Consider the following 21,955-nt stretch of genomic DNA (forward strand, 5'->3'; position numbering starts at 1 on the left):
CCGCGCTTATTGTACCAGGCGTAATCATCACATTTTTCGGCCGACTCCACCTATCCCACATACGACGCCGGAGATCCATCACTCCCAGGGACCTCGAGACATGCTCCCAAGTCCTCACTAGGGTTGACACTGCTTGCAAGCCGCTGAATTCAGGGGACGGGAGCACTCTTTAAGATCGACGTTCGAAGCGGGCCCAAATGGGTCTCCTTGTCGAGGCTGAAGGTCTTCGCCGAACCGGGGGACGCTCCAGAAAAGCATCCGAAAAGCGTCAGGTTCTCCCGGTAACCCCATTGGCGGGATCAATCCCGGGTTCTTCGGAGGCAAGAACCACCGACTGCATTGCCGGCGGGGAGAACACTTTCGCCGACGCATTGAACTGCTGCCGACACAGCTGGCGGCCTGGCAGGATGCCGGCGCTTTGCGCTTCGACTTTCTTCGATATCGGCCACAACGCGGTGCTGATGGAAACGAGTCGTGAAAGACAATAAACTGAACGTCCCAAAACCATTTCGAGCTCTTGACCACCAACTAACACAGCCAGCCATGTCACCCGCATAACTTTTGGGCGTGTATTGGCAGATTTTGTAGTTTACAGAGGAGAGAGTCGATCAATATGCTCTACAGAAGAGGCGATAGCACACATTTTCGGGGATAGCCTTTCGTTGTTTCTGTCGTCATGAAGCAGGTAACCTCTTACTTTAGCACACACCAATCTCTGTGTTTGCATAGTATAGATCCGGCACAATGCTATCTGGCTCTCAATGTCCACGAGCACCGCCATTGTAGTATCCCCGGAGTTCGACTATCCAACGGCCCTTCCTGCACGGCATTCGCGAGTCTGAAAACTCTCTCCAAAAACAGTATATGCAGACTCTTGAAGAAAGCCTTGCCAGTTACCTTCGTCTGAGGTCTGATGAGACCGGGCAGCTGCACACAAAGTGCAAGGCTGTCTCTTCCCCCTCAAATAGGCGAAATAGACCACCACTTCCAATTTTTTTCCATTTAGTAGTTCAAGGAGCAGTGTCCCTTTAAAAGCCCTACTAGGGTTTTCATGTCCCACTTCTTAGGGAAGAACAAAAATGTCGTATCTAGCGGCCACGGGTTCCTTCAGAATGCTAAAAACTGGTTCTCATCTCATCATTGTGAATAAAGAACTTTGGCGAGCCATTCTGTTATCTTCACATTACCAGCGATGTTTGAGTGCCCTGGTATCCGCATCTGAAATGTTTCGTTTAGTCGGTCAAGTTCTAGCAGCGCACGATGACAACTCCACACCAACTGGCTTCATATGTCGTTGCTGTTTAGTGCTGCTAATGCTGCCCGACTGTCGGAACAGATTCGAATAATGCGGGGGGTCTCATTTTTGTTGTAAACATTCTTCTGCTGCCAATGAAATGGGATGTATTTCCTCCTCCTCTATTCTGGTCGTCATTTTTTCGAGAGGTTGAGCGAGTTCAATAATCAGATTTCCCGAGAATACCCCTGCGCTCGATCCATGACTGACCCTTCAGTGAAAATTATTAAGTATTTAATCTCAAAAGACTCGTGGACATTTATCGACCATTCTTCTCTTTTGGTTATTATCACGGAGTATGTCGTTTCGAAGACGAATATGGAAACCATATGAAGAGTCCAACTTGGTTCGACTTATCCTGTTTGAGGACTTTGCATAACCTTGAAGTCTCTTTTTCACTTTTCAGTTCCTCACAGAGCCTAGTTGATTTTCTGAGTTTTTGCAGTTATCGTTTCCGCCAGGGAACCTACAGTGTTGACCTCAGATTCCAGGCCAAATTCTAAGCAACAGTGAGATTTCGTCTAGGGCCTGCCAGTATGTAATCAACTCTAACATTTTTGAAAAATTAATTATTAAGTCAGTTACTTCACTTCTCTTTGGCCTGAAGAACGTTGGGGCATAACCTATATTTGCAGTTGGAAGACCGGCTGAAATTCTCTTCTAGGATTTCATTTGCTATCTCTGTAGCAAATATACCACGTGTTTATATCACGACTTATTAACAATTCAGACCCACTTGACTCCGGATACACATCTAAATCCCTTAGTTCTTGCGTTGGTGGAGGACATAGACAATCATGAGATACGGACGAAGAGGCAACTAAGTCGATTTTCGTCTTACCATTAACTTGGTGTTGTCAGAGAACCCCAGCTAGGACCAAGACAGAATGCATTGTTGCCTCAAACAAATTTGATATCAGAACACAGGCGCTCCAACTTAAAGATCTCTCATCATAGAAGATGCTTGCCAACTTTATTGATCCAATGCCACAGATTTTGTTAGCCCAAACTCATCGTTTTTGTAATAGAAAGATATAAGGCAATCCTACAACTTTACCAGCCTTGCTGCCAGTAGAAAGGAAGAACTATGATGCAAGTTATTTGGACTAACCTTAAGGTTTTGTAGATAAAGTGCTGAACACCCACAATTATGGGTCTTCAGTGTAGTTTGCTGCAGCCAAAGGAACCAAAACCTATCCGAATTTACAAATGCCATTTTCATAACCCCTATTAATGTCCTGATAAAGATGAAAATGTTATAGCGAGCAGAACAGGTCCTATGCCTACACGAGGTAAACTACAATGGTTCTTCCAATAACCTTTACTCCAAGTTGTCATAGGAAAAAGGAACAAGATTCATATTGACTGGATCGATCGTTGAGGAAGGACGCCTGTTATGCAATTTCGTAACATAAAAATCCGAATGACGAGATCGCTTTGGTTCGATCGCATTATCGGAAGTTGGGTAACTTTCCATAGAGCACGTTGTCGAATGTTAAACGTTTACATTTGGAATACCGACAGGTCTAGGCATGGGCAAATTCGTGATGGAAATGGTATATATTGATAAGGAACCGGACAGGGAGGTCGAGGGGAATGTACAACTTTGTACGTTTTCAAGAATTCTTTTGAAAGCACTTAATATCTTGACGCCGGTACTTCCCCGAATTTATCATTGAATCATATCCGCTCCGCTATCAAGCTGCTATTTGAGGCAGGCACAATGCATGTTATTACTCGCTTGACACTAAATTGTAGGCTATACTTATCAGCACCATTTCGCGCCATTTTAACCGGCTTCGATTACAATGGAGTCAAAATACACTATTGACTCCATTCCCCATTCGAAGCAAACGCAGCCCCATCAAATCGCACTGTCAGCACAATCAACCTGTTCAAAAACTTGCAGAAACTACTGTTACGCTCCTTTTCCCCCGAGAGCCACACAACCTAAGGACCGGGGCCTTGGGCCGAAAACTTAAATACGACTCACCACGACGCCCGGCCACCAACCTTCCACCGCTCATCCTCTAATCCTTCACCTGAAAACGCCTTCAAATTCCTTCACTTCTCATTCGAAAAGAGCAAACTTACCCGCACTTCATTAAATTCCGCGCGAGATGGCGGACTCGGTCCGGTCGTTGTGGTAGCATTTTCTGCTTGCGTTTGGGATCGTGTTTTTCGCATCTAGCCGGCCTTGTCCGTTGATATCAATGAAGAGTTTTCGACCTCAAGCTGTACACTTAAAACTAATCACCAGCCGATTGGAAAATGTCAGCTGTACCTAAGGAACTTGAACGGAAAAAAAATATTTCTCGGCACCGCGTCCAGTACACACACGACAAGAGGGAGATCTGTTTTGGGCACTTATCTTGACATGCCAGAGCAGCGCTGACAACTTGACAAGTTGGAAATTTTCGCGAAACCGGCAAGATTTTGAATGAGGGACTTCAGGGAATAGGGGGAAGTAGTCAGCTGTGTGGGAAATTTTTCATGGTGATTGTTTGGAGGTTATGCATTTCCGGTGTAGATAAAGAAATTCGTTAATTTCAATGCGTTCTTCTCGAGAATAATCATCGTAATTGTATTCAAGGTATATAAAATGCAAAGAAGTTCGTGTAGGTCAAACAATTGTAATAGCCTTACATTGAAATAAAATTAAGTTACTTAATGCTAGTAAGTAATTATTCTTACATGCATTGCTTAGACATAATCTACTATCCAGAGTTTAGATTTTTGTATTATTAAAAATTTACTAGCGTTTTGCACCGATCGATAATAGAATGAAGGAATTACCTAGCTTTCTGGTGGACTTTGTGGTTATTCGATCAGGTTCGACCAGATGAAAGACGTTTCCAAAAGCTTTAAAATAACGAGCGTATCCATTTCAACTGCAAAGTTTGGATAAATACTCCATAGAAACGATTTCTTTTGCAATGAGAATTATTCTTCAATAGGGGGAAGGTTCGCCCGTGATGGCGAAGTTGGGGTTTGTCGGATTGGATTTGTACAGCATTACAGTTGGGAGGCCGAATGCATTGATTGCAGCTCAAACGTTTATTTATTAAGATGTCGCTAGAATCAAGCATAATAGTGAGTAACCTGGCTATGGTTCTGCCAAGGAATTTGATATAACTAGGAGGTTGTTGGCTGACAATTCTCTGGCCTCAGAAAACGAAATAATCAGGGAATCGTCAGTAAATTGAAAGATTGCCCCTGAATCGTCCGCATTGAAGTGAAAACTAGATGCGTCTTCTTCTTTTTCTTCAACCTTTATTCCGTCCACAAGCGGGTTCGGCTCGTCGTGATCATTTTCGTCATTTGGCTCTATCAAATGCCTGATCTGCATGCAGTCGCGAGGCTTTTAAATCCTCATCCAGTGTATCAAGCCACCGTTGTTTCGGGCTGCCTTTTGGTCGTTCACCATCGAATTCGATGTCCAGACCAATCTTGGCAAGTGAATTCTCGTTAGCGCGAATTGCGTGATCATACCATCGAAAGCGCCTCTTTCGCAATTTTTCCACGATCGGTGCAACCCCATAATGATCGCGAATATCCGTATTTTGGATGTGATCAAAACATGTCACGCCACTAGTCCAACGCAACATCTTCGTCTCCATTACCGGCAGTTGCCGTTTATTGTCTTTTATAGTCGGCCAACACTCAGAACCATAGAGGGCGACAGGACGGATGACGTTGAGGTAAATTGATTAAAGAATTCACTGAGCCACAGTGTTGAGATCCAGCCCTTCGCTTTCCAGAGCTCAGAAGCGATGTCGTCAGGTCCTGTGGCTTTCCCCGATTTCATTCATTTTATTGCCTCTTCGACTTCAGTTGCACTGACAGGTGGAACTTCTTCAAATGTGTGCATTCAGTGAAAAAGTTTGTAGTCCACAAGGAAGCAAGCAACATTTCAGCTGGTTAACCTTTTTGTAGACATTTAGAATGTCAAGGAGAATGGAGGACATGAATTTTTTTCGAAGCGTATAACAGAAGCTCATTTAAATATGTTTTTGTGAGCATAGCTTCAGCTGGGCAAACATTCAAAATCTTCTATGAAACAGTAGAGCCGGTCCTTAGCTATTGCATTGAGTGTTTTGGCAATTACATTGATTAGCAAAATTGGTCTGAAATTGGGGACGTCTGTGTGATATTTGTTCCTTTAAGGGATCGGTACTATACGGATGATTCAGGACACCACGCAGCTTTTAGGGATATCGAATTGGTGGACCTGGGCGCAAAACCGGGATCTCTGGTGTTCCTTATTAAGGCTTCTTGGCCTGCCTTAATAAGGAACACCGTTGATGATGATGATAATGAATGCTGGCGTTTGGTCTCACGAAAGCCCACGCTAAAAAATGTTAAGGGATAATGATCGATGTAAAGCGCAATTACTAGCGGGGATGGAGCCGCAGATTAGTTATAGTTGGTTCCACCTTCCTAACGATAAGACTGATCTAGAAATAGGCAAGAGTGTAATCGGAGGAAAATAAACTTGATCCACAATTTGGGGCTGCTAAGAGTTTGTAGCACTTTCAGGATATTCCCAAACAAAAATCAATTAAGATGCAGATACTTAACATAATTTAGAAAAATAAATTCATTTAAAGTCCTCCGGTAATGGGACCGAACTTGTAAATAGTAAATCAATAATCCGTTCATCCGTTTTACTCTGCTGTAACCATGTCCTCCTTTGTACAATACCCTAGTAAATATTGTTGATATCCTCCACGTATGCTTTTTTATTCACGGTTAGGAAGACGTGTAGGGCCTCCAGAATTATCCTTTTTCGTCCCTTGGCTAGTACTTTAATCTCATCAACATCAGAACCATCCGACGACAAACCAATTTTACCTTTATTCAGTCCTGCAAGCTGTTCAAACGGCCGAAGCAAACAACAATGCGGATGGCACCATGCTAGCTACTAATAATATCCGGCTGTGCTTTAGTACGCCAACATTCTGCATCATACTTACAGTTGAAGCAGGCACACTGACCACCGTTTAACACGCATATTTTAGGTGTCCTTTGATGTCTAACTTGGCGTTGACTATAACGCCTTTTGATCGGTGACTTCAAGATGACCCTGTGCCCACTGGCTTCTACCTTGATTGTGCTGCTGATCATAGCCATTTCCGATATTTTGCCACCAAGGTCAAATCAACCCCTTGCAGCCAAGGCTAGATGGTTCGCAGTGTCTCTTCGCTATAATTATGTATTCTCTGAGTCTATTCTTTGACCCATAGCCTTCCTCAAACTTGAGCGAGAATTCCGGCGCAATATTCTGGGCCTAATCGAAGTGAGATTGTGGAATTCCAGAGAGTATTTCCTCACCCGCCCCTCCCTGTTGTGGGACTGTTCTTTTCTACTCTGGAACGCCCAGTAGTAGAAGACGCGAATCCGATTTTGAACCGCTGTTGGCGTTTACCGGAAGGCGCGCTCTTTTCACCTTGGAGCGAAGGACCTTGATTGCAAGATTCAGGTCGAAGTTAAGGAGCATCACAAAAATGCAGTGCTATGCATCAATGAAAATTTCAGATATAGCGAAGAAGGAGAAGGAAGAAGCTTCTTAAGAGAAATTATACAGATTTGAGGAGACACTTTATGAAGATGATATTATAAAGGCTGATCTGCATTGGATAGGTATGGTCTTTTGTGGATTCAATGAAATATCCACCGCCTCATTATGTGTCGCACACTGTTCAAGCACAGGAATTTCTACAAGGTAAGTGGGGTTTCGACTGATTTTATGTGCTTATCCATAGAATATTGCCGCTATATAGGCTACCGGATCGCGCATTGTAGGGAACCAACAATTTTCTGAATTTTCTTGCTAAGAACTCAAGTCTCTGAGGAATACATAAGGACAAGATCATTGTGTTAATTGACAGAGAGCATGCTACTGATCACGCTAACACCCTCCGGTTACATTGCGCTTATCCACGCCGGGCTGATTAGATTCAAGTCTCCACGTACCCTGGGATGGCAATCAGACCCGAGTGTACATGGGACTCATCTAAAGTGACTCTCGCCACGAAACCTCAACGAAGGTACCATGGGAATCGGGATGGCTCTCAGAGAGCATATACTCCAGGAGAATTCCCGAAGGAGCTGTTCTCCATGGTGGTTGTGATTGAACCCAATCGCAGGCAGAGCTCATTGTGTAGTTGTGCTGCACTATCCTTTAGTTACAGCGGAGGAGTTACATAGGACTCACATCCACTGCGGATCCTGCACTCAGTATAGATCACGGCGGGGCTCTGATTCAGGTTTCCAGATTAATCCATATCGGAAGAGGGCTACGCGATTATGCCTACACGGCAGATAGATTAAATCCCCAGAATCCTCATACCCAGTTGCAAAATTCCTCTTTCAAGGATGCGGGGAACTCCTTTTTTGCATTGTCTTTGCTAGTCCCTATTTCCGCGTCCAGCCCCCATGCTATATTCTTGCCTAAGAAGGTTAACATTGTCCCTCTAGGCAGTCCCTAAGGGTTCTACTTTGCTTTATTGCTGAATTGATTGCAATTGCCCCGCAGTCTCTTTCCAGGTTTCTGCTGTTCGTGTTTCGAATTTTTGGATGAGTAGTTGCTTCCTCACCTGGCTTACCGCCCCACTTTCATACTGCCCTTATCCTGGAGTTTCCTACTCGCCAGCCTGACCCGGAATTTCACCCTCTTTCTGAGGGGCTAATAAAGTCCTTTTCGCTTAGAAATTCCATCCAGTAATGAGGTATCGAAATAATGTTTTTCAGTCCCATAGTCTTTGTATTGTTTTCTGAATTAAGGAAAAGATTTCTGTCGTGGATAAAACATTGAGTGAGCTAGCAACCGATCAGGGTAAAGGAGCCTGAGGGTGCTAGCACTAAGCGATCATAGCGACTGAACACCGCCTGTTTGAAACACGACATCCACGCTCCATCCGACTTGAAACACATCCAACTCCTCACTTACATTGCTCGCACTCACGCCGAAACCAAAAACTCATCAATTATCCATAGAAAATACGCCGATATTTACACAATATATTTCCCAGCAGCAATCTTACAAAATAGTAAATAATTGTCCGTTTTTATCGTGATAAAAACACTCTAAACAACTAAAATAGTAAAAATATCCAACTAATCGTACGTAACTGAGTCATTCAACGCCAAACACTCACATGGTGAATGTCCTGGCGGTGCACCTAGAACAGATCCATGTCATCACAGTTCATGTCCAGCACGTCGTCGTCGTAGGCGGACAAGCTCTCGTCGTCCAGATCGTTCAGGGTCCGGGCCACGATCTTCTCCGGGCTGCTGTCGTGGTTGACGTGGTTTATGGCATGCACACTGTAGTCGGGACTGTTCTCTTGGCCACTATTAGTCACCGGCGATGGTGGCGGATTAGAAACTGCAACAAAGTCACCCTTTGACATTACACTGATAAGAGGCGATCGCTGGTACTTACGTGTCCCATTTGTGTCGGGTTTGAGGTGGTGTTTGTTGCCAGGCATAATCTCTGATCGGCTTGATAACGGCTGCAGCTCCTTATCTTGGAGATTCAGGCGCTTTTTGAGCTCTTCGACCTTTTGTTCTCGGCGGCATGCCTGGATGACTTTACGTTCGTTGGTTGCCTTTCGCGTGTCCTCGCGGAAGATGGACTTCTTGTCGTCCTCGGAGATTTTTATGTCGGTTTTGATTAGGAAGAGAAAGACTCCGCCTGGCGTGCGTCGGCGCTGGCCGTTCTGGAATTATAAGGGAATGTTTAAGGAGCCAAGGGTGGTGAGAACGGAGTGAAGCTTACCATGATCATCATGCCGCCATCTCGCTCGATGTGCTGTGTTTCCTTGAAGAACTCGATCGCCTCCTTTTGGCCTAAGACCTGGACCACGCGCACTGCAAAGAGAAGATAAAGAGTTTTCGCAAGTTTAGAATGGAAAGAGAGATGATCCTCACGTAGTAGATCGTCCTTTTCTTCGTAAAGTTTGTTCGCTATGTCCCTGGCCACCACTTCGTCGCTCGCCCCCTCCTGGACATCCAAGTTTAGGATGTGCCTGGGAGCATTGTCGCCGCTGCTCGAGCTGCTCTTCCTGCTGCCTAGTCGATCCTTGACGCTCCTGCGCTCTTGTCGGCTCCGCTTGCTGCTCTGGTAATAGTCCTCGTCCGAGTAGTTGCCTCCGCCCGCTCGACGTTTCAGGCGATTCTCGCCGTTCAAGCGGTATTTAATCGAGAAATCATAGGTCTCCACGCTCCTGTCGCTCTTCATATCCTTGGTCACGTCGAAGCCACGCATATTCTCCATAAGCGACTCCTCTTGCAAGCTCTCGCTCCACACGTTGTACTTCTTGGGGCGCGCGTTCTGCATGGTCGCGATCGGTCTTACCCGCAGTTGTGCAATTGGACGCTTCTTTTTGGTCTTTTTCTCCTCGCCACGGGCCAGCCTTTTCACACCCTCGTCCGAACCAGACGAGGAATCGTCCGAGCTTAGACCCAGCTCGGAGCTCGTGTCCTCAGCCTCGTCCATCCTCGAGGCGGACGTGGAGCCCGCGGACGCCATGGGCGCGTCGGACGCATGCAACGGTTTCGTGTCCGGCCTTTGCAGAGGGGTGTAGACCTCATCGCTGCCGTCCGATAGCTGTAAATCACAAACAAACACAAACATTGGTTAAAATGCAAAGAAAATTCAGATTTGGTCACCTCTCCCTCCTCCAGGTCGTCGGCCGGGTATTTCACAATGTCCGTTTCCATCGAGGCGGCTCAGGCGAAATTGCGATTCTGCTGCCGATGCACTTGTCCTTGTGGAGCTCGGGGGATCTCTCGCTTTCAACTCAACAGAACTCAGTCGACGCTCAAGTGACATCTGAAACCGCCAGTCGCGATGCAGTGAGCGCAGTCCAATGTAAGTCAGGTGTGCGGGGGAGTGTGGAGTCGGGTGCGCACGGAAAGTGACTGGAAGATGCAATGGAATTTACGAATTTATGAATGAAATTGTCTAAAAATTAGCATCGCGGGGACTCAATGGATATTTTGTTTTCATTTGCTGTAATTTGCACTGGAAATCATTGTATACTTCATGTTATTTGTCAGTTTTAATCCACTAACTCACTATTGTGAATTTGTGGAACTTGCGTTCCATTTCCAATTCAACACAAAATAGACGTCAGATCAATCAGCTGTTCGATCTAAAAAGTGACAGTATGTAAGTACACAACACAACCGGGACTTGTCGCTCGAGTTATTAAAAAGTTCGAAAAAAGCAAGGATAAAAATGGATCGCAATAAACCTCCCTCGAGGTCGGTAAAAAGTAAAGTCGGTGCCCCTCACGCCGGTAGTGAATTGTATGCTTTGGGCACAAAAGCATCAACTAGTCGCGATGATAAGAGCAAGGTTATGTCGTCGGTCAAAGGAGCCGCGGCGTCTGATCGTAAACGGGACGCCTCCACGCCAATTAGTGTTGTTTCGAAAAAACCAAAACTTGGAAGTAGCATAGGCTCCGTTCCTCGTCTCTCCGGCGAAGGAAGCAACAGTTCCAGTCTCGTCCTGGAACAATGGGAGCAAATGGCGGTTGACTGCGAGCCCTCAGATTTCGTCACGTCTATTTTCTCGGCAATCGAGCATCAGGACTCGGACACGGTTGTGGGGCTCCTGTGTGGTGCTGCGAAAATGTTATCATCACGGAACAAAGCCGAGTCTGTGCTTTCCCTGTCCCTGATGTACTTGGCGAAAATGCGGCCGTCACTTTTCTGCAACGATATTGTCACCTCGGCCTTGATTTCGATTCTGAAACGCGACAACCAGCACGCATTCAAAGGTCGCAATAATCCCACCGCGCACGTCCTTGCGACCAACCTCCTTGCCCGTGGATACCATGATAAAAAGTCTTGGCCGGAGCTTTTCGTTAAAATCTACATTGACGATGCGGCCAACGAGCGAGTTTGGGTTGACAACGCTGAATGCGCCCCATTCGTGGAGAACATTTGCACAGCTTTTGGGACTCGTGTCCCGCCGAAGTCTATGTTGCAACCGGAGCTAATCACATTGTCCCAGTCCAGTCGGGAGTCTTTGGACGACGATTCCGGGGATAACTCGATGCATGCCGACACCCTGCGGACTGGCGAATCAGCTCTGGACTGTCCTGTTCAGGATCGTTATGCAAACAACCTTCACATTGTGGAGAAATATGTTCTGGACACGGCAAAAGAGCAGCTAAACAGACGCCAACAGCAGGATTGCTCCACACGGAATTTCCTTAAATTCCTCTCAACAACGTCGGGAATATGCGAGGTCCGGGCGCTCTCGGTGTCGCGATTGGAACTTTGGATACACAACGGCAAACTGATGAAACCCGCGCAGGAACTCTTAACGTATATTTGCTATAATGTGACGGGGCAGACCGCCAGGGACCAAGAAGTGCTCGCGACTTTGGTGAAGATGCGTCTTAAGGCGAAACCTTTGATTAACATCTACATGTCGTGCCTGAAGGAGATGCTGAACTTGCAACCGGACATTCTATATATTATGCTCAAGTATGTGGTGCAGAATGAGCTGTCGAACGCGAGGAATCCGAATAATATGGGAATGTTGGGTAAGTACACTTTAGGGCAGAACCACATCCAATGTTAGTGTCCCTTTCATGTTCGGTAAGGTTTATCCAATGATTGGGATATGAGGGATCCTAAGTCCAAAACTATCGAAGCGTTAGGCTACAAAGTGCGCTCAACATGGCACAGATCCTCCGAAAAGGCGTCAGAGAGCGAACTGGTCGACAAAAATGATAGCAGCAGGAGGCGATTGTAATACCTGCAAGGGTGCGCACAATATTTTTGCTTGTGCCAAATTCCTGGGCTTTTTTGGGAGTAGGGTAGGTGAATGTGTTTACGCAGAGAGTGCTGGACTCCCGCAACAGTACGCTGTCGGACAACCAACTAAACACCTCCATGTTATCAGAGAACTAGGTTGGAACCATTATTCCCGGCTTTGGGAGCCTTCAAGTTAGGGAATTTCCTTCACCAACGGGAGGGGAGGGGAGGAAGTTAGTTGTCTTTTCAGGGAACCCCTTACCGCCCGATCCCTCCGCCGGTCTTCTTCGCCATCTTCTTTGCAATAACAAGAGCCCGAACATAATGCGCAATAGGTTTCTAGCAGCTAGCGCCCGTTGGAAGACCATCTCCCAACTAAAATTGGACTTCTGGCGACGATGGTCGATGGAATATCTTAACCAGCTCCAAAACAGGCACAAATGGAAGAATCAATGTCATCATCAAGCATGACAATAGCCCGCCTTTGAAATGGCCACTGGGAAGAATCGTCAACAGCATCAAAGGTGACGATAGTCTGGTGAGAGTGGCAGACGTCCGCACGGCCAATTGAGTGGTCCGCAGATCGATCCAAGCTGGCTTCGCTTCCGGTAGATGACGCTTCAAATGAACCCAGAAACCAACAACTGGATGCATCACCGCATGATTCAACAGCCTCCATATCGGGCATTAGGCTAGAAAACTCTCCGCCCAGAAGGCCAAGGTGAGCGTCGATTGGATCAGCAATAGTTATATTGTTATTAGCATGTTTAGTTCCGGTATTTGGGCATGCCACACTTATCAAGGTCAACCCATTTGATCACCCACCAGGGGTCTACTTCGAGAGCCTGGGTCCAGCCAACCTTATCTCCGGCCAATGGATCTTAGTCGTTTATTATAACATGGAACCATTCTGGAAGGAATTTGAAACTTTACAAAGCGGCAACCGCTTCCTAGCAACGACTTGCCAAGCACTCGTCCAGCGAGATGCCTGCCGTCAGGTCACAGACGGAGCAAACAATAAACTTTTCCTGCCTGGACCACAAGGTTTTCGATCAGAGAGAGGTGCAGTGAATATTGTGGGCAACGTACCGAACACCTTATTTGGTGTCCTAGACTCCGATTATGCTGAATCTATGTCACCGACCATACAAGGTATCAAGGAGGACCAGCAGCACCTCCTCCACTTGATAAACAACTACACATCCCTCATGGATGACATCGCAAATATAATTCGAAGGGATCATGCAAGCTTGGATAAATAGCTATCGGAATGGGAGGCGGACATCAACAATATAATTACGAACATCGACTGCATTCACGAGAAGGAGTTCCCAGAACATCTGATGTTCTTGTTGCGCCGAAATTTCAGCGGGTTCAAGGGGGGTCGGGTTCACGGGAAAATCAATACACTTCTAATTACACCAGAGCAATTAAGGGAGGAACTGAGTCGAATCAGGGACAACTTGCCAGCGTCATTAAAGTTGCCAGTGGCTCAAGATGTTACTCTGAACTATTATAACGTCATCAACATTCAAGGACGTCCTACCAAGCAGCATATAATCTTCAAGCTTACTCTACCATTGCTGCTGGTTGAAGATTTTGAGTTGTTCAACATAGTACTAGTGCCGGTTGTTACAAGAGTCACTGGGCCATATTCCAGTGATCGATGAGAGAGCAAGCAGGCATCATTAGCATTGACGAGGTGTTTAAGGAAAGCTGTCATGGTTCATTGAATCTTTACACGTCTCCTGGCCAAGGTAGCATGAAGGACGTCATCGATGATGACAAGATAGAATATCGGTAGCAGAATCCTGTCCTGACGGACCTCTTTTGGGACTTCAAGTTCTTCTGACATTTTCTCTCGATAAAGCACTTTTTTGACGAAGACTAGTCCAAAATTTTGCTTCAATTTTTAATCATTCTCCAAGAAAATCCACTAATAGCTCCCACTCCTTCATTTCTATTTCCAGCCAACATGTTCCAGACCAAACCCGAAGAATCTGCACGACATCTAGCTGAAATCTACCAAGAATTTCTTCTGCAACGTGAAGATTGCCTTCGTACATTGCGCGTCTTTCTTCGCGAGTTGGTCAAAATGCTGCGCTACGACATAAATCTCGTAGAATTCGTCAAGGCATTCCTCACAAGTCGCACGGAACTCGCCAGCCAAATCCAACAGTCAGAATTCAAGGATCGCATCTTCCACTCAATGGTTGATTTGATATGTCTCTGCATGTTTCTGACTGTTTCACCGCAAGTACGTGAGGCAAGCGTCGCAATTCGAGCCGGACGTGATATGAAGAGTTCACCCGTTGTTATGATGACATTTTACTCGCAAATTTCACAAATCCAGTTGGACGTGCTGACATGGATGCATAGTATTGTGCCGCGTTTGTTCAGCCCGTCGTCCACGGAATACAGTCATGCATTGCACAAGGTCCTGCTGTTGGACGCTCCCGAACAGTATTCAAAATGCGATCAGTGGCCACCAGAACCTGAACGTGCTATGTTGATGCGATTGGCGTCCGAGACGCCTGTTCTTGAGGATTCGATTATTTGCATTATTCTGATCGGTATTTCGAAGGATAATCCATTCAGCGTCCCGGATACAGTTGAAGTGTTGGAGCAAACAATTCGTCGAGCGTCCAGTTTGCGAGCTGTAGATTATCCGGCGATTGAGGCGAGTAAGCTGGAGATAATTGAGTTTTTGTTCAGCATGGCCGAGTATCATCATCCGGAGAACATTCAGTTGCCCGTTGGATATGAGCCACCGAAATTGGCGATCTCGGCGCTTTACTGGAAGGCGTGGAATATCTTGTTGATGCTGTCGGCCCATAATCCAAGCTCGTTTGGGGCTTTTTGCTGGGAACGATACCCGATGTTGCGTACTTTGATGGAGATGTGTATTACGAATCAATTTCATGACGTGAGGATTGCTGAGGAGGAGTTGCAGGTAATGATGTTCATGCGATATTTGGCTTCTGGGCAATTTTATTCTCCAGAAGCAACTGTTTTTCCAAACGATTGAAAATTTAAATATATACGTTTCCGTCCCTACAGGTTGCAAGTTTAGAACGTTCCCAAATTCTCGAGTTTGAAAGCCATCTCGCCGCGGCGACATCAAAAGTCATAATCACTGAACAAAACTCCTTGCTTCTGTCTCAACTAATGATAATGGATCCAATGGGAGTCCCACGCCGGCCTCCAAATCCGTTCCTCGAGCAACTTCAACAACTCAACGCCAGCCATAAACTAGGCCATTTGCTTTGTCGCAGTCGAAAGCCGGATTTACTTTTGGACATCATTCAAAGACAAGGGACCACGCAAGCTATGCCGTGGCTTGCCGACTTGGTTCAAAACAGCGAGGGCGATTTCAATCATTTGCCTGTCCAATGTCTCTGTGAGTTTCTGCTGTCGAATTCGGCGAATATGAATACGGACAATAATCGGGATGTAGAGCTGCTGAACTATCTGAGGAAGTTGCTTCAGGATGAATCGTCGGAGACGCAAATGGCTTGCGAAGTTCTTGATTATTTCTTGCGACGACTCGCTTCGACTGTGAAACAATCACGAATTTTGGCTATCAATGGGCTGAAATTGCTTCTGCAAACTTTTCAAAAGCCAAATGAAGAGGAGAACCCGGTAAGTGATTGGTTATTGCGGCATCTTCCACAGATTCCCCACTTTTTGAGTATTCGGCCGTCGATAGTGGCGCAGCTTCGAGCCGCATGCCAAATCGAGAACAATCCAGAGCTCGTGATGATCTATATCCAGTTCATCGCCGCGCATACACTCCACGATGCGGTACCGGATATGCTTGAGCATGTGATGGATATGTCGCAGCTGATTGTCGAAAGGACCACTATCTTCCAACAGATTATTCCCATTCCGCCGAATACTTCGCTGTTGGTGAACGAAGCACTAGCGGACAGTCGATTACAAACGTTAAACTGCTTGTTTGTCATGTTTAACAATTATTTGATAAAGTTGAGAGAGCATAAGGCCCCATACGAATGGGCGGAGTATCCTGATCTTCTAATGGTTCACTTCGAGGACGGTGTGCAGCTTCCTATTCACCTGAACATCATCCATGCTTTCGTTATTCTGCTAACCCACTCGACGATAACTCTTCCCAACTCGATCCCGATATTGGATTACTGGTTCCCGGCTAGCCGTTACATTCCCCAGGCATACACAATCGACACTAACGAACCAGTTCAACTGCTTCCTGACTGGCTGAAGCTGAAAATGATCCGCAGCCCAGTAGATCGTTTGGTTGACGCGGCAATGTATGATTTAACTCCAGACCAAATTGTCTTGTTCGTGCAAAATTTCGGCACGCCCATCAGTTCAATGTCGAAGCTGTTCGCGTTGTTGGACACGGCTGTTATCGAGAATCCTGAAGCAGTGAAGAACGCTATTATGAATAAGTCGTACTTGGGGCATTTGATTGAGATCCAACAAGCTCGAGGGGCTAAAAACGGGCATATTACCGTACAGGCCCTTAAACTAGATTGCGAAAATGATTGCATATCAGAACCAGTAAAACCGCCCATGCAAGTACTCGAGTCGGTGAGCTTAGATCAGTTCCAAACAATTGTAACCACTGAGAAGCCCGACAAGCGTGACATCGTCGATTTGGTGGTTCGAAGTCCGAACGTGAATACCCCGCAATTCCGGAAAACTGTTCAAAAGTTACTAAAGCGCGACCCAGTCCCATCAAAACGGCAAAAGGGTACTGACAGCTCAGATGTTGCCATAGAGAAAGCGACAATGCAGTTGTTGAAAATTGCCGAGCAGCACCACATTCATTTCTTCGACAATATCTTCCCCAAGTCCCATGTTTGCACGTTACTTCGAGTCCTGTTCGGACCTGAAAACAAAAACTTTAAACTTATGCTTCGCGTGATGGATAAACTGATTAGTCTCCTCCATATGTCGACCAGCTTGAACAAGACAACTTTCCTTCCGATTCTCCTGAACAAGCGGAAGAGCTACGTAAAACAAATACCAGAAGTGCACCCCTTGCAAGTGGGAAAGCAGGATTTCTCACAGCTTTTGTTGTCTGCAAGCGATATTGAGATAGAAACGCAAGGAAGAAAGTTTGTGAACGACATGGTCAACACAGGCCGAACCAGCCACTTAGTCGAGGGAATAGTTGCGTTCCTCAACTCGCCAGCGTATAATATTAAGCAAGAATCAGGCTCTGCAGGGTTCTCGAACAGGAAGGGCATTCTTATCGACTGGTTGGCCGAAATCGATTCGGAATTGATCACAGTAAACACCCAACAGCAAATAGATCTTCTGTTCTCAGCTAATTTGAATGAGTTCCGCTTCTATATGTTGTCCTTGTTGTGCCACCAGGCGAACTGGACGACAATTCAGGACACGGTCACCTACTTGCTAGCAAGCTACCGACCAAACTATGACTGTTCTTCGGTGCTTAATTTCATAGAGGCTTTGATTCAAAACCCGAAACTGTGGCAGGGCCGAGAAAAGGCCACGCCTAAACACGAGCAAATTGAATATGTTCTGAATCTGGACTCGCATCAGATAAATGTTTTCACGGAATACGCCCTAAATGAGTACCTAAACGAAGTGAATGCCGGCCGCACTGATAGCAACGCGGAGAAGCTAAATTCAAGAGTGGAATTGCTATTGAAAGTTAGCAATCCGAATTCGTTCAATCTTCGTAAGCTAATCGACTTCGTGAAATCGTATTCATGCCCGGACGCCTTGAAATTCAAATACTTCCAACAGTTGTATCTGATGGTGCCCACAATGAAATTCGTTGACATGGACTTGAACGATGTCTACTGCTCTGATTTGCAGAATTTCAAAGGATGCAAGGCGGACAAGGTGGCAGCGTACATAATAACGACAATTGCAAGCTTACAGACCCAGAAGGATCAGATTATGTCCAGCGATATTGAGTTGCAGATTCGCAAACTTGCAGCCACCCATCCAGCCCTGTTTTTACGACAAATTTCTATGCTTGCGTCCTTGCTTCAAGGGAAAGCCCATATGTCGCTGAATGTTCTACGCGCTGAGTATCATTTGCCGCGGTTTCACCAAGTTTTAGGTGTAATGGAATTGCTGCAGCCACTCATTTTCGACGATGCCTATAAACATGGGCTCCAGACAGCTTTGGACTGTTACTTCACACTCTTGAAGCATCACGTTCGAGCGAAGGAGGTCTACGCCATTTTGTTCCGTCTTGTTGAATTCCTCCAAGCGTATATTAACGCGAATCCGTCGTCAGCTCTGGCGTTTGTGGAACAGTACACTGGACTGCTTCAGGAGCTCGTCCTGAAATATCGAAACTTCACTTCCTTGCACCAACTTGTCCAAGGTCTATCGCTGCTGAAACATAAAACCGTCAACACAGAACTAAGCGAAGATGATGGCAAAACAGAATTTGATCCTGACGAGCAGTCCCAACATGCAATGGAAACAGACGAGCCCTCAACTAGTGGCACTCTCGCTCAGCTAGACATTGACAGCCGTGGTGCAGCCTCTTTTGCTGTTGGGGGACCGATGTCCCGACAAATGCAAATCTCGCCGCATGTCAAATCACTTATCGATATCATTCAAAGATCAAACGCGGAGGAAATAATCCTGCAACCATTGAAGGAGATCGAAAGTTTAACTTTCAAACGGGGCGGATTTCTGGATGGGCTTTTCGATCGCCTTTTGGAGCTGATATTCTCGCCAAGTTTGTTAGTTCGAAGTACGGCGCATACTTTGCTGGTGAGACACTTGAAACATAATCCTGGCAATCGGGATATCAACAAGACAACGGTTAATGCTTATATACAATCATTGAGCGATCCTAATTCAGGTGTGGCGAATTCTTCGTTGGAGAATTTAATTGAAATTGTTCTTTGCTTGCAAGAATTTGCTCCGGAAATATTGAGTACAGTTTTCGATTTGGGCATTCAATCAAGGCTGAATTCAGTAGCGCAAATTAAGAGATGTTTGCAAAGTTTGAAGTTGCAGCATGCATGCTGAGGAGGTTTTAAGAGATGTAAGATTTTATGTTATGGCGAACCATATGGGAAATGGTTCGTTTTAGAGTTTCTAAGCTAGTGGTAAGCACTTGTAATTCTGTGGAATGCCTATCTTTGGAATAAACAGTAAAAAGTCTGAAAATTCGTTGTTTTGATTTCTGTATGGCTGGGTTGTTAGGAAAAAAGTCGAGCCCGGGTTGAAAGTGCACAATTAACTTAATTTGAGAAAACTTTGGGCTGGGAGAGATCATCCTTGTTCCTCAGCTCCTCCACCTTGTAGAGAGAGGCCCTCTGAGGTTCTCAAAGAATGGTTTATTTAGTCTCCGTAGAGTGGCTTTAGCTAGAGCTCGTCAATTGCAAAGCGTTTCTTCCTTTTCTCCGCAGCTTCGAAAATGCGAATTGAAGTGTATGCTGAGTTTGGCGGCTTGATCTCCTATAGGCCAGTGCCTCGCGCAGACCGCCTCTATCTTGTATGTGTCTTGTATGCGTCTGGCACAAGAGCTTTCGCGATTGGGTTTTGTTATAGGCCAAATTCTCCTTGACTTGGCACAGTGGTAAGCTTTCGCCATCTGGGGTAAGTGGCGCCAGTAGATTCCCCACTTAACAGTCGCTAGGGGGACGCAGGCTGCTGAAGGACTGCCGAAAGCAGGGCGCTGCCTGACTAGTTCGTCATCTCGCTCATTCTCCTCTATGTTCCTATGACCGCGAACCCAGAGGGGGTTACCTTGAGACTGTCCAGACTTTTCAACGCGTTCCTGCACTACTCCACCAGTTTGGAGGATGTCGCCACTTAATACTTGACCTTTTGTCCCATTTCCAATTTTAGGACTGGAACTTGCCGTTGGAATTAGCAAATCTGCAGCTGTCAAAACTATAGGGAACTTGGAGATTAGTTCATCGATGAAAAAAGGAGAAGAATAGAGACCAAGCCTATTTATGCCACAGGAAGAACACGGATTCAAAGCGGCCGGAATTCTCGGGCTGAATAAAATAAAATGAAGTCATTAATAGGTGTCCTCTACGGAAACATTTGCTCACGATGGGTGACTAGAGTGGAGCCACTCCATCTAGACTTGCCAATGGTAAGGGCAAAATGGCTTTTCGTATCGTTGGAGAGCGCTCCGTCTTTGGAGGTCTCAATCGAATATCCCTAGACCCACTGGGTGTAGCACGCGACCGCAAAACATGATCCAACACAAGCTACCCATTCACTCTACTTCATGAGAAATTGAAACTGATGATGCTGGTGGTCAATTTTCCAACCTACTGATCTTTTGCTTCTTTTATGAAGTGAAAATCTTCAAAAGACCTTGAGCTAGATAGGCTAATATGGGATTCCCTCTTTTCCTTTCTTCTTTATGGAGCTACTATGCGGATCGACATATCCTTCGAAGATTGTTTTTGCCAGACATTTGGCGACATATCCCTGAAGAGATACCATAGTTGATAACTCCTGATGAACTAGGCTGCTCTTTACAGATCCGCATTGTCTCATTTGTCAATAGGATGTAATGAGCCCCGCAGAAATAGTCTTCGATTTGCGCTTGCCCGCCCTCAGTCAATGAGGATATGTATGGTTCCAGGGTTCCTTTTTTCTGTATTAGCATTCAATAAACGTCACATGCCCTTGATGATTCGGCCGAAATCCACATACCAAACTACGGAAAAACATTTGCGCCCAACAGAACAGGAACATGCCAAGCATAATGCGTTACAGGATCAGCCAATTTTTGCTTTAGTCGTTGTTACGGTAGACATCCCCCCTGGAATTTAACCGGATGAAGCACAGTGAGATTCTGCTGCTTGCAAATGTCGCGTTTCAGATTCTTACATCTTTCTTATGCACCCGTCTTTTAGGACTAAACTCACGGTTGTTTGAAGACACAGATTGAATTTGTGACCACAATTAGATCCCCGTTGTGAGAAGCACTAGTGGTACCAGTCTACACTGAGTTGAGGACATACCTAAATCTTTATGGAATTAAGGAGTACGGCACCCAAGTTCAAATGTAATTCCACAATTGAGACCCGAAGGTCTCTTGTCCGCTTGGACATAATCACAACCCCCATTGAACTCCTACTAGGAACGCTAATGGTACCAGTATGTGTATGTGTGATGGATCAACGGGCTGTTGCTTCGACTCATCTCCCCGCCAGATCTGCTTGCTCATAGCACACGATCAGCAGGCAAACAGATCCTCGTTAGAGTTGGATGAGTCTACTTTCAGCGGTTTCCAGCGGCCACCGCGGGGAGATCATGTAAGGTCATTGCGAATTATGCAACTTTAACCAGGTCGCCATCTGATTTTAGAATTTTTGCTTTTTTGCAGTTTTTTTACAGGAAAAACAAACGAAAAGCGATTCTTCGCAAGTTTAACCAAGATTATGTGTCCCATAACTGGCGCATAGAAATTTTCCGTCACACCTGATTCGCAGACACACAGCGGAAACCTGATGTGGGTCTTCAAGTCAGTCTACAAAGAACAGGCGCCTCCGCACCCTCGCAGTGGCGGTACTAGTACGACCATTTTGGCAACGTAATCCGGAGGTCTGGTTCCGACAACTGGAAGCGCAGTCCGCGCTCGCGGGCATCGCTGCTGATGCCACACGATTTAATCACGCGCTCGTCAGCCTGGACCAGGAGTCGATTGGACGCTGACGTTCTAGTCGAGTGTTCCTACTCGAAATTAAAGGGCATCCTCATCAAGTGAGTGTCAGTGAGTCAGCAAAGCTGAATCACTTGTTGACGGAGCTCACCTTAGGCTCCTCCAGCCAACTGCTGCGTGAGATGAAGCAGTTGGGTGGGGATAAGGTCGGGGTCGAGCTTCTGAAGTCGCTGTGGTTTCAACGACTTTCGGAGAGTACCTAGGTC

The 21,955-nt window shown here is 45.9% G+C and overlaps 3 protein-coding genes across 6 annotated transcripts in view; 1 reads left to right on the forward strand and 2 right to left on the reverse strand.

Annotated features, from left to right (window-relative positions):
• The window catches only part of LOC119659285 (E3 SUMO-protein ligase PIAS3), an 89,366-nt gene extending 85,721 nt beyond the window's left edge, over nt 1-3,645 (reverse strand). For 2 of the 4 annotated variants that reach the window (XR_005250335.1, XM_038067295.1), the window contains exon 1: nt 3,389-3,645. Coding sequence is in view for 3 of the 4 variants with exons in the window: in XM_038067295.1 (XP_037923223.1) it covers nt 3,389-3,481 (93 nt within the window). In the remaining variant the exon portion in view is untranslated. The remainder of the gene's footprint in view (nt 1-3,388) is intronic. The other 2 variants (XM_038067297.1, XM_038067298.1) reach the window with 2 other exon arrangements.
• Nucleotides 3,646-8,283: 4,638 nt separating this feature from the next.
• On the reverse strand, nt 8,284-10,302 carry LOC119658655 (phosphorylated adapter RNA export protein). Its single transcript, XM_038066199.1, has 5 exons — nt 9,971-10,302; nt 9,230-9,908; nt 9,078-9,169; nt 8,742-9,018; nt 8,284-8,684 (listed from the first exon to the last, which is right to left on the reverse strand). The coding sequence occupies exons 1-5, from the start codon at nt 10,019-10,021 to the stop codon at nt 8,479-8,481; spliced, it is 1,305 nt and encodes a 434-aa protein (XP_037922127.1). The 5' UTR covers nt 10,022-10,302; the 3' UTR covers nt 8,284-8,478.
• A 171-nt stretch (nt 10,303-10,473) lies between these two features.
• LOC119658654 (integrator complex subunit 1) lies at nt 10,474-19,158 on the forward strand. Its single transcript, XM_038066198.1, has 3 exons — nt 10,474-11,859; nt 14,044-15,026; nt 15,134-19,158. Exons 1-3 carry the CDS (start codon nt 10,542-10,544, stop codon nt 19,082-19,084), a joined length of 6,252 nt encoding a protein of 2,083 aa, XP_037922126.1. The 5' UTR covers nt 10,474-10,541; the 3' UTR covers nt 19,085-19,158.
• Nucleotides 19,159-21,955: the final 2,797 nt, after the last annotated feature.

This window comes from Hermetia illucens, chromosome 6 (assembly GCF_905115235.1).
Source record: "Hermetia illucens chromosome 6, iHerIll2.2.curated.20191125, whole genome shotgun sequence".
NCBI lineage: Eukaryota > Metazoa > Arthropoda > Insecta > Diptera > Stratiomyidae > Hermetia > Hermetia illucens.

Excerpts from the sequence above, each read along its gene's own strand:
- LOC119658655 (XM_038066199.1), bottom strand. The coding sequence starts at position 10,021 with ATGGAAACGGACATTGTGAAATACCCGGCCGACGACCTGGAGGAGGGA. Across the intron at positions 9,909-9,970 it reads ACGACCTGGAGGAGGGAGAG|CTATCGGACGGCAGCGATGA; the intron begins GTGACCAAATCT and ends TGTGATTTACAG. Across the intron at positions 8,685-8,741 it reads ACCCGACACAAATGGGACAC|TTTCTAATCCGCCACCATCG; the intron begins GTAAGTACCAGC and ends ACTTTGTTGCAG.
- LOC119658654 (XM_038066198.1), top strand. The coding sequence starts at position 10,542 with ATGGATCGCAATAAACCTCCCTCGAGGTCGGTAAAAAGTAAAGTCGGT. Across the intron at positions 11,860-14,043 it reads GAATAATATGGGAATGTTGG|CCAACATGTTCCAGACCAAA; the intron begins GTAAGTACACTT and ends TTCTATTTCCAG. Across the intron at positions 15,027-15,133 it reads TTGCTGAGGAGGAGTTGCAG|GTTGCAAGTTTAGAACGTTC; the intron begins GTAATGATGTTC and ends CCGTCCCTACAG.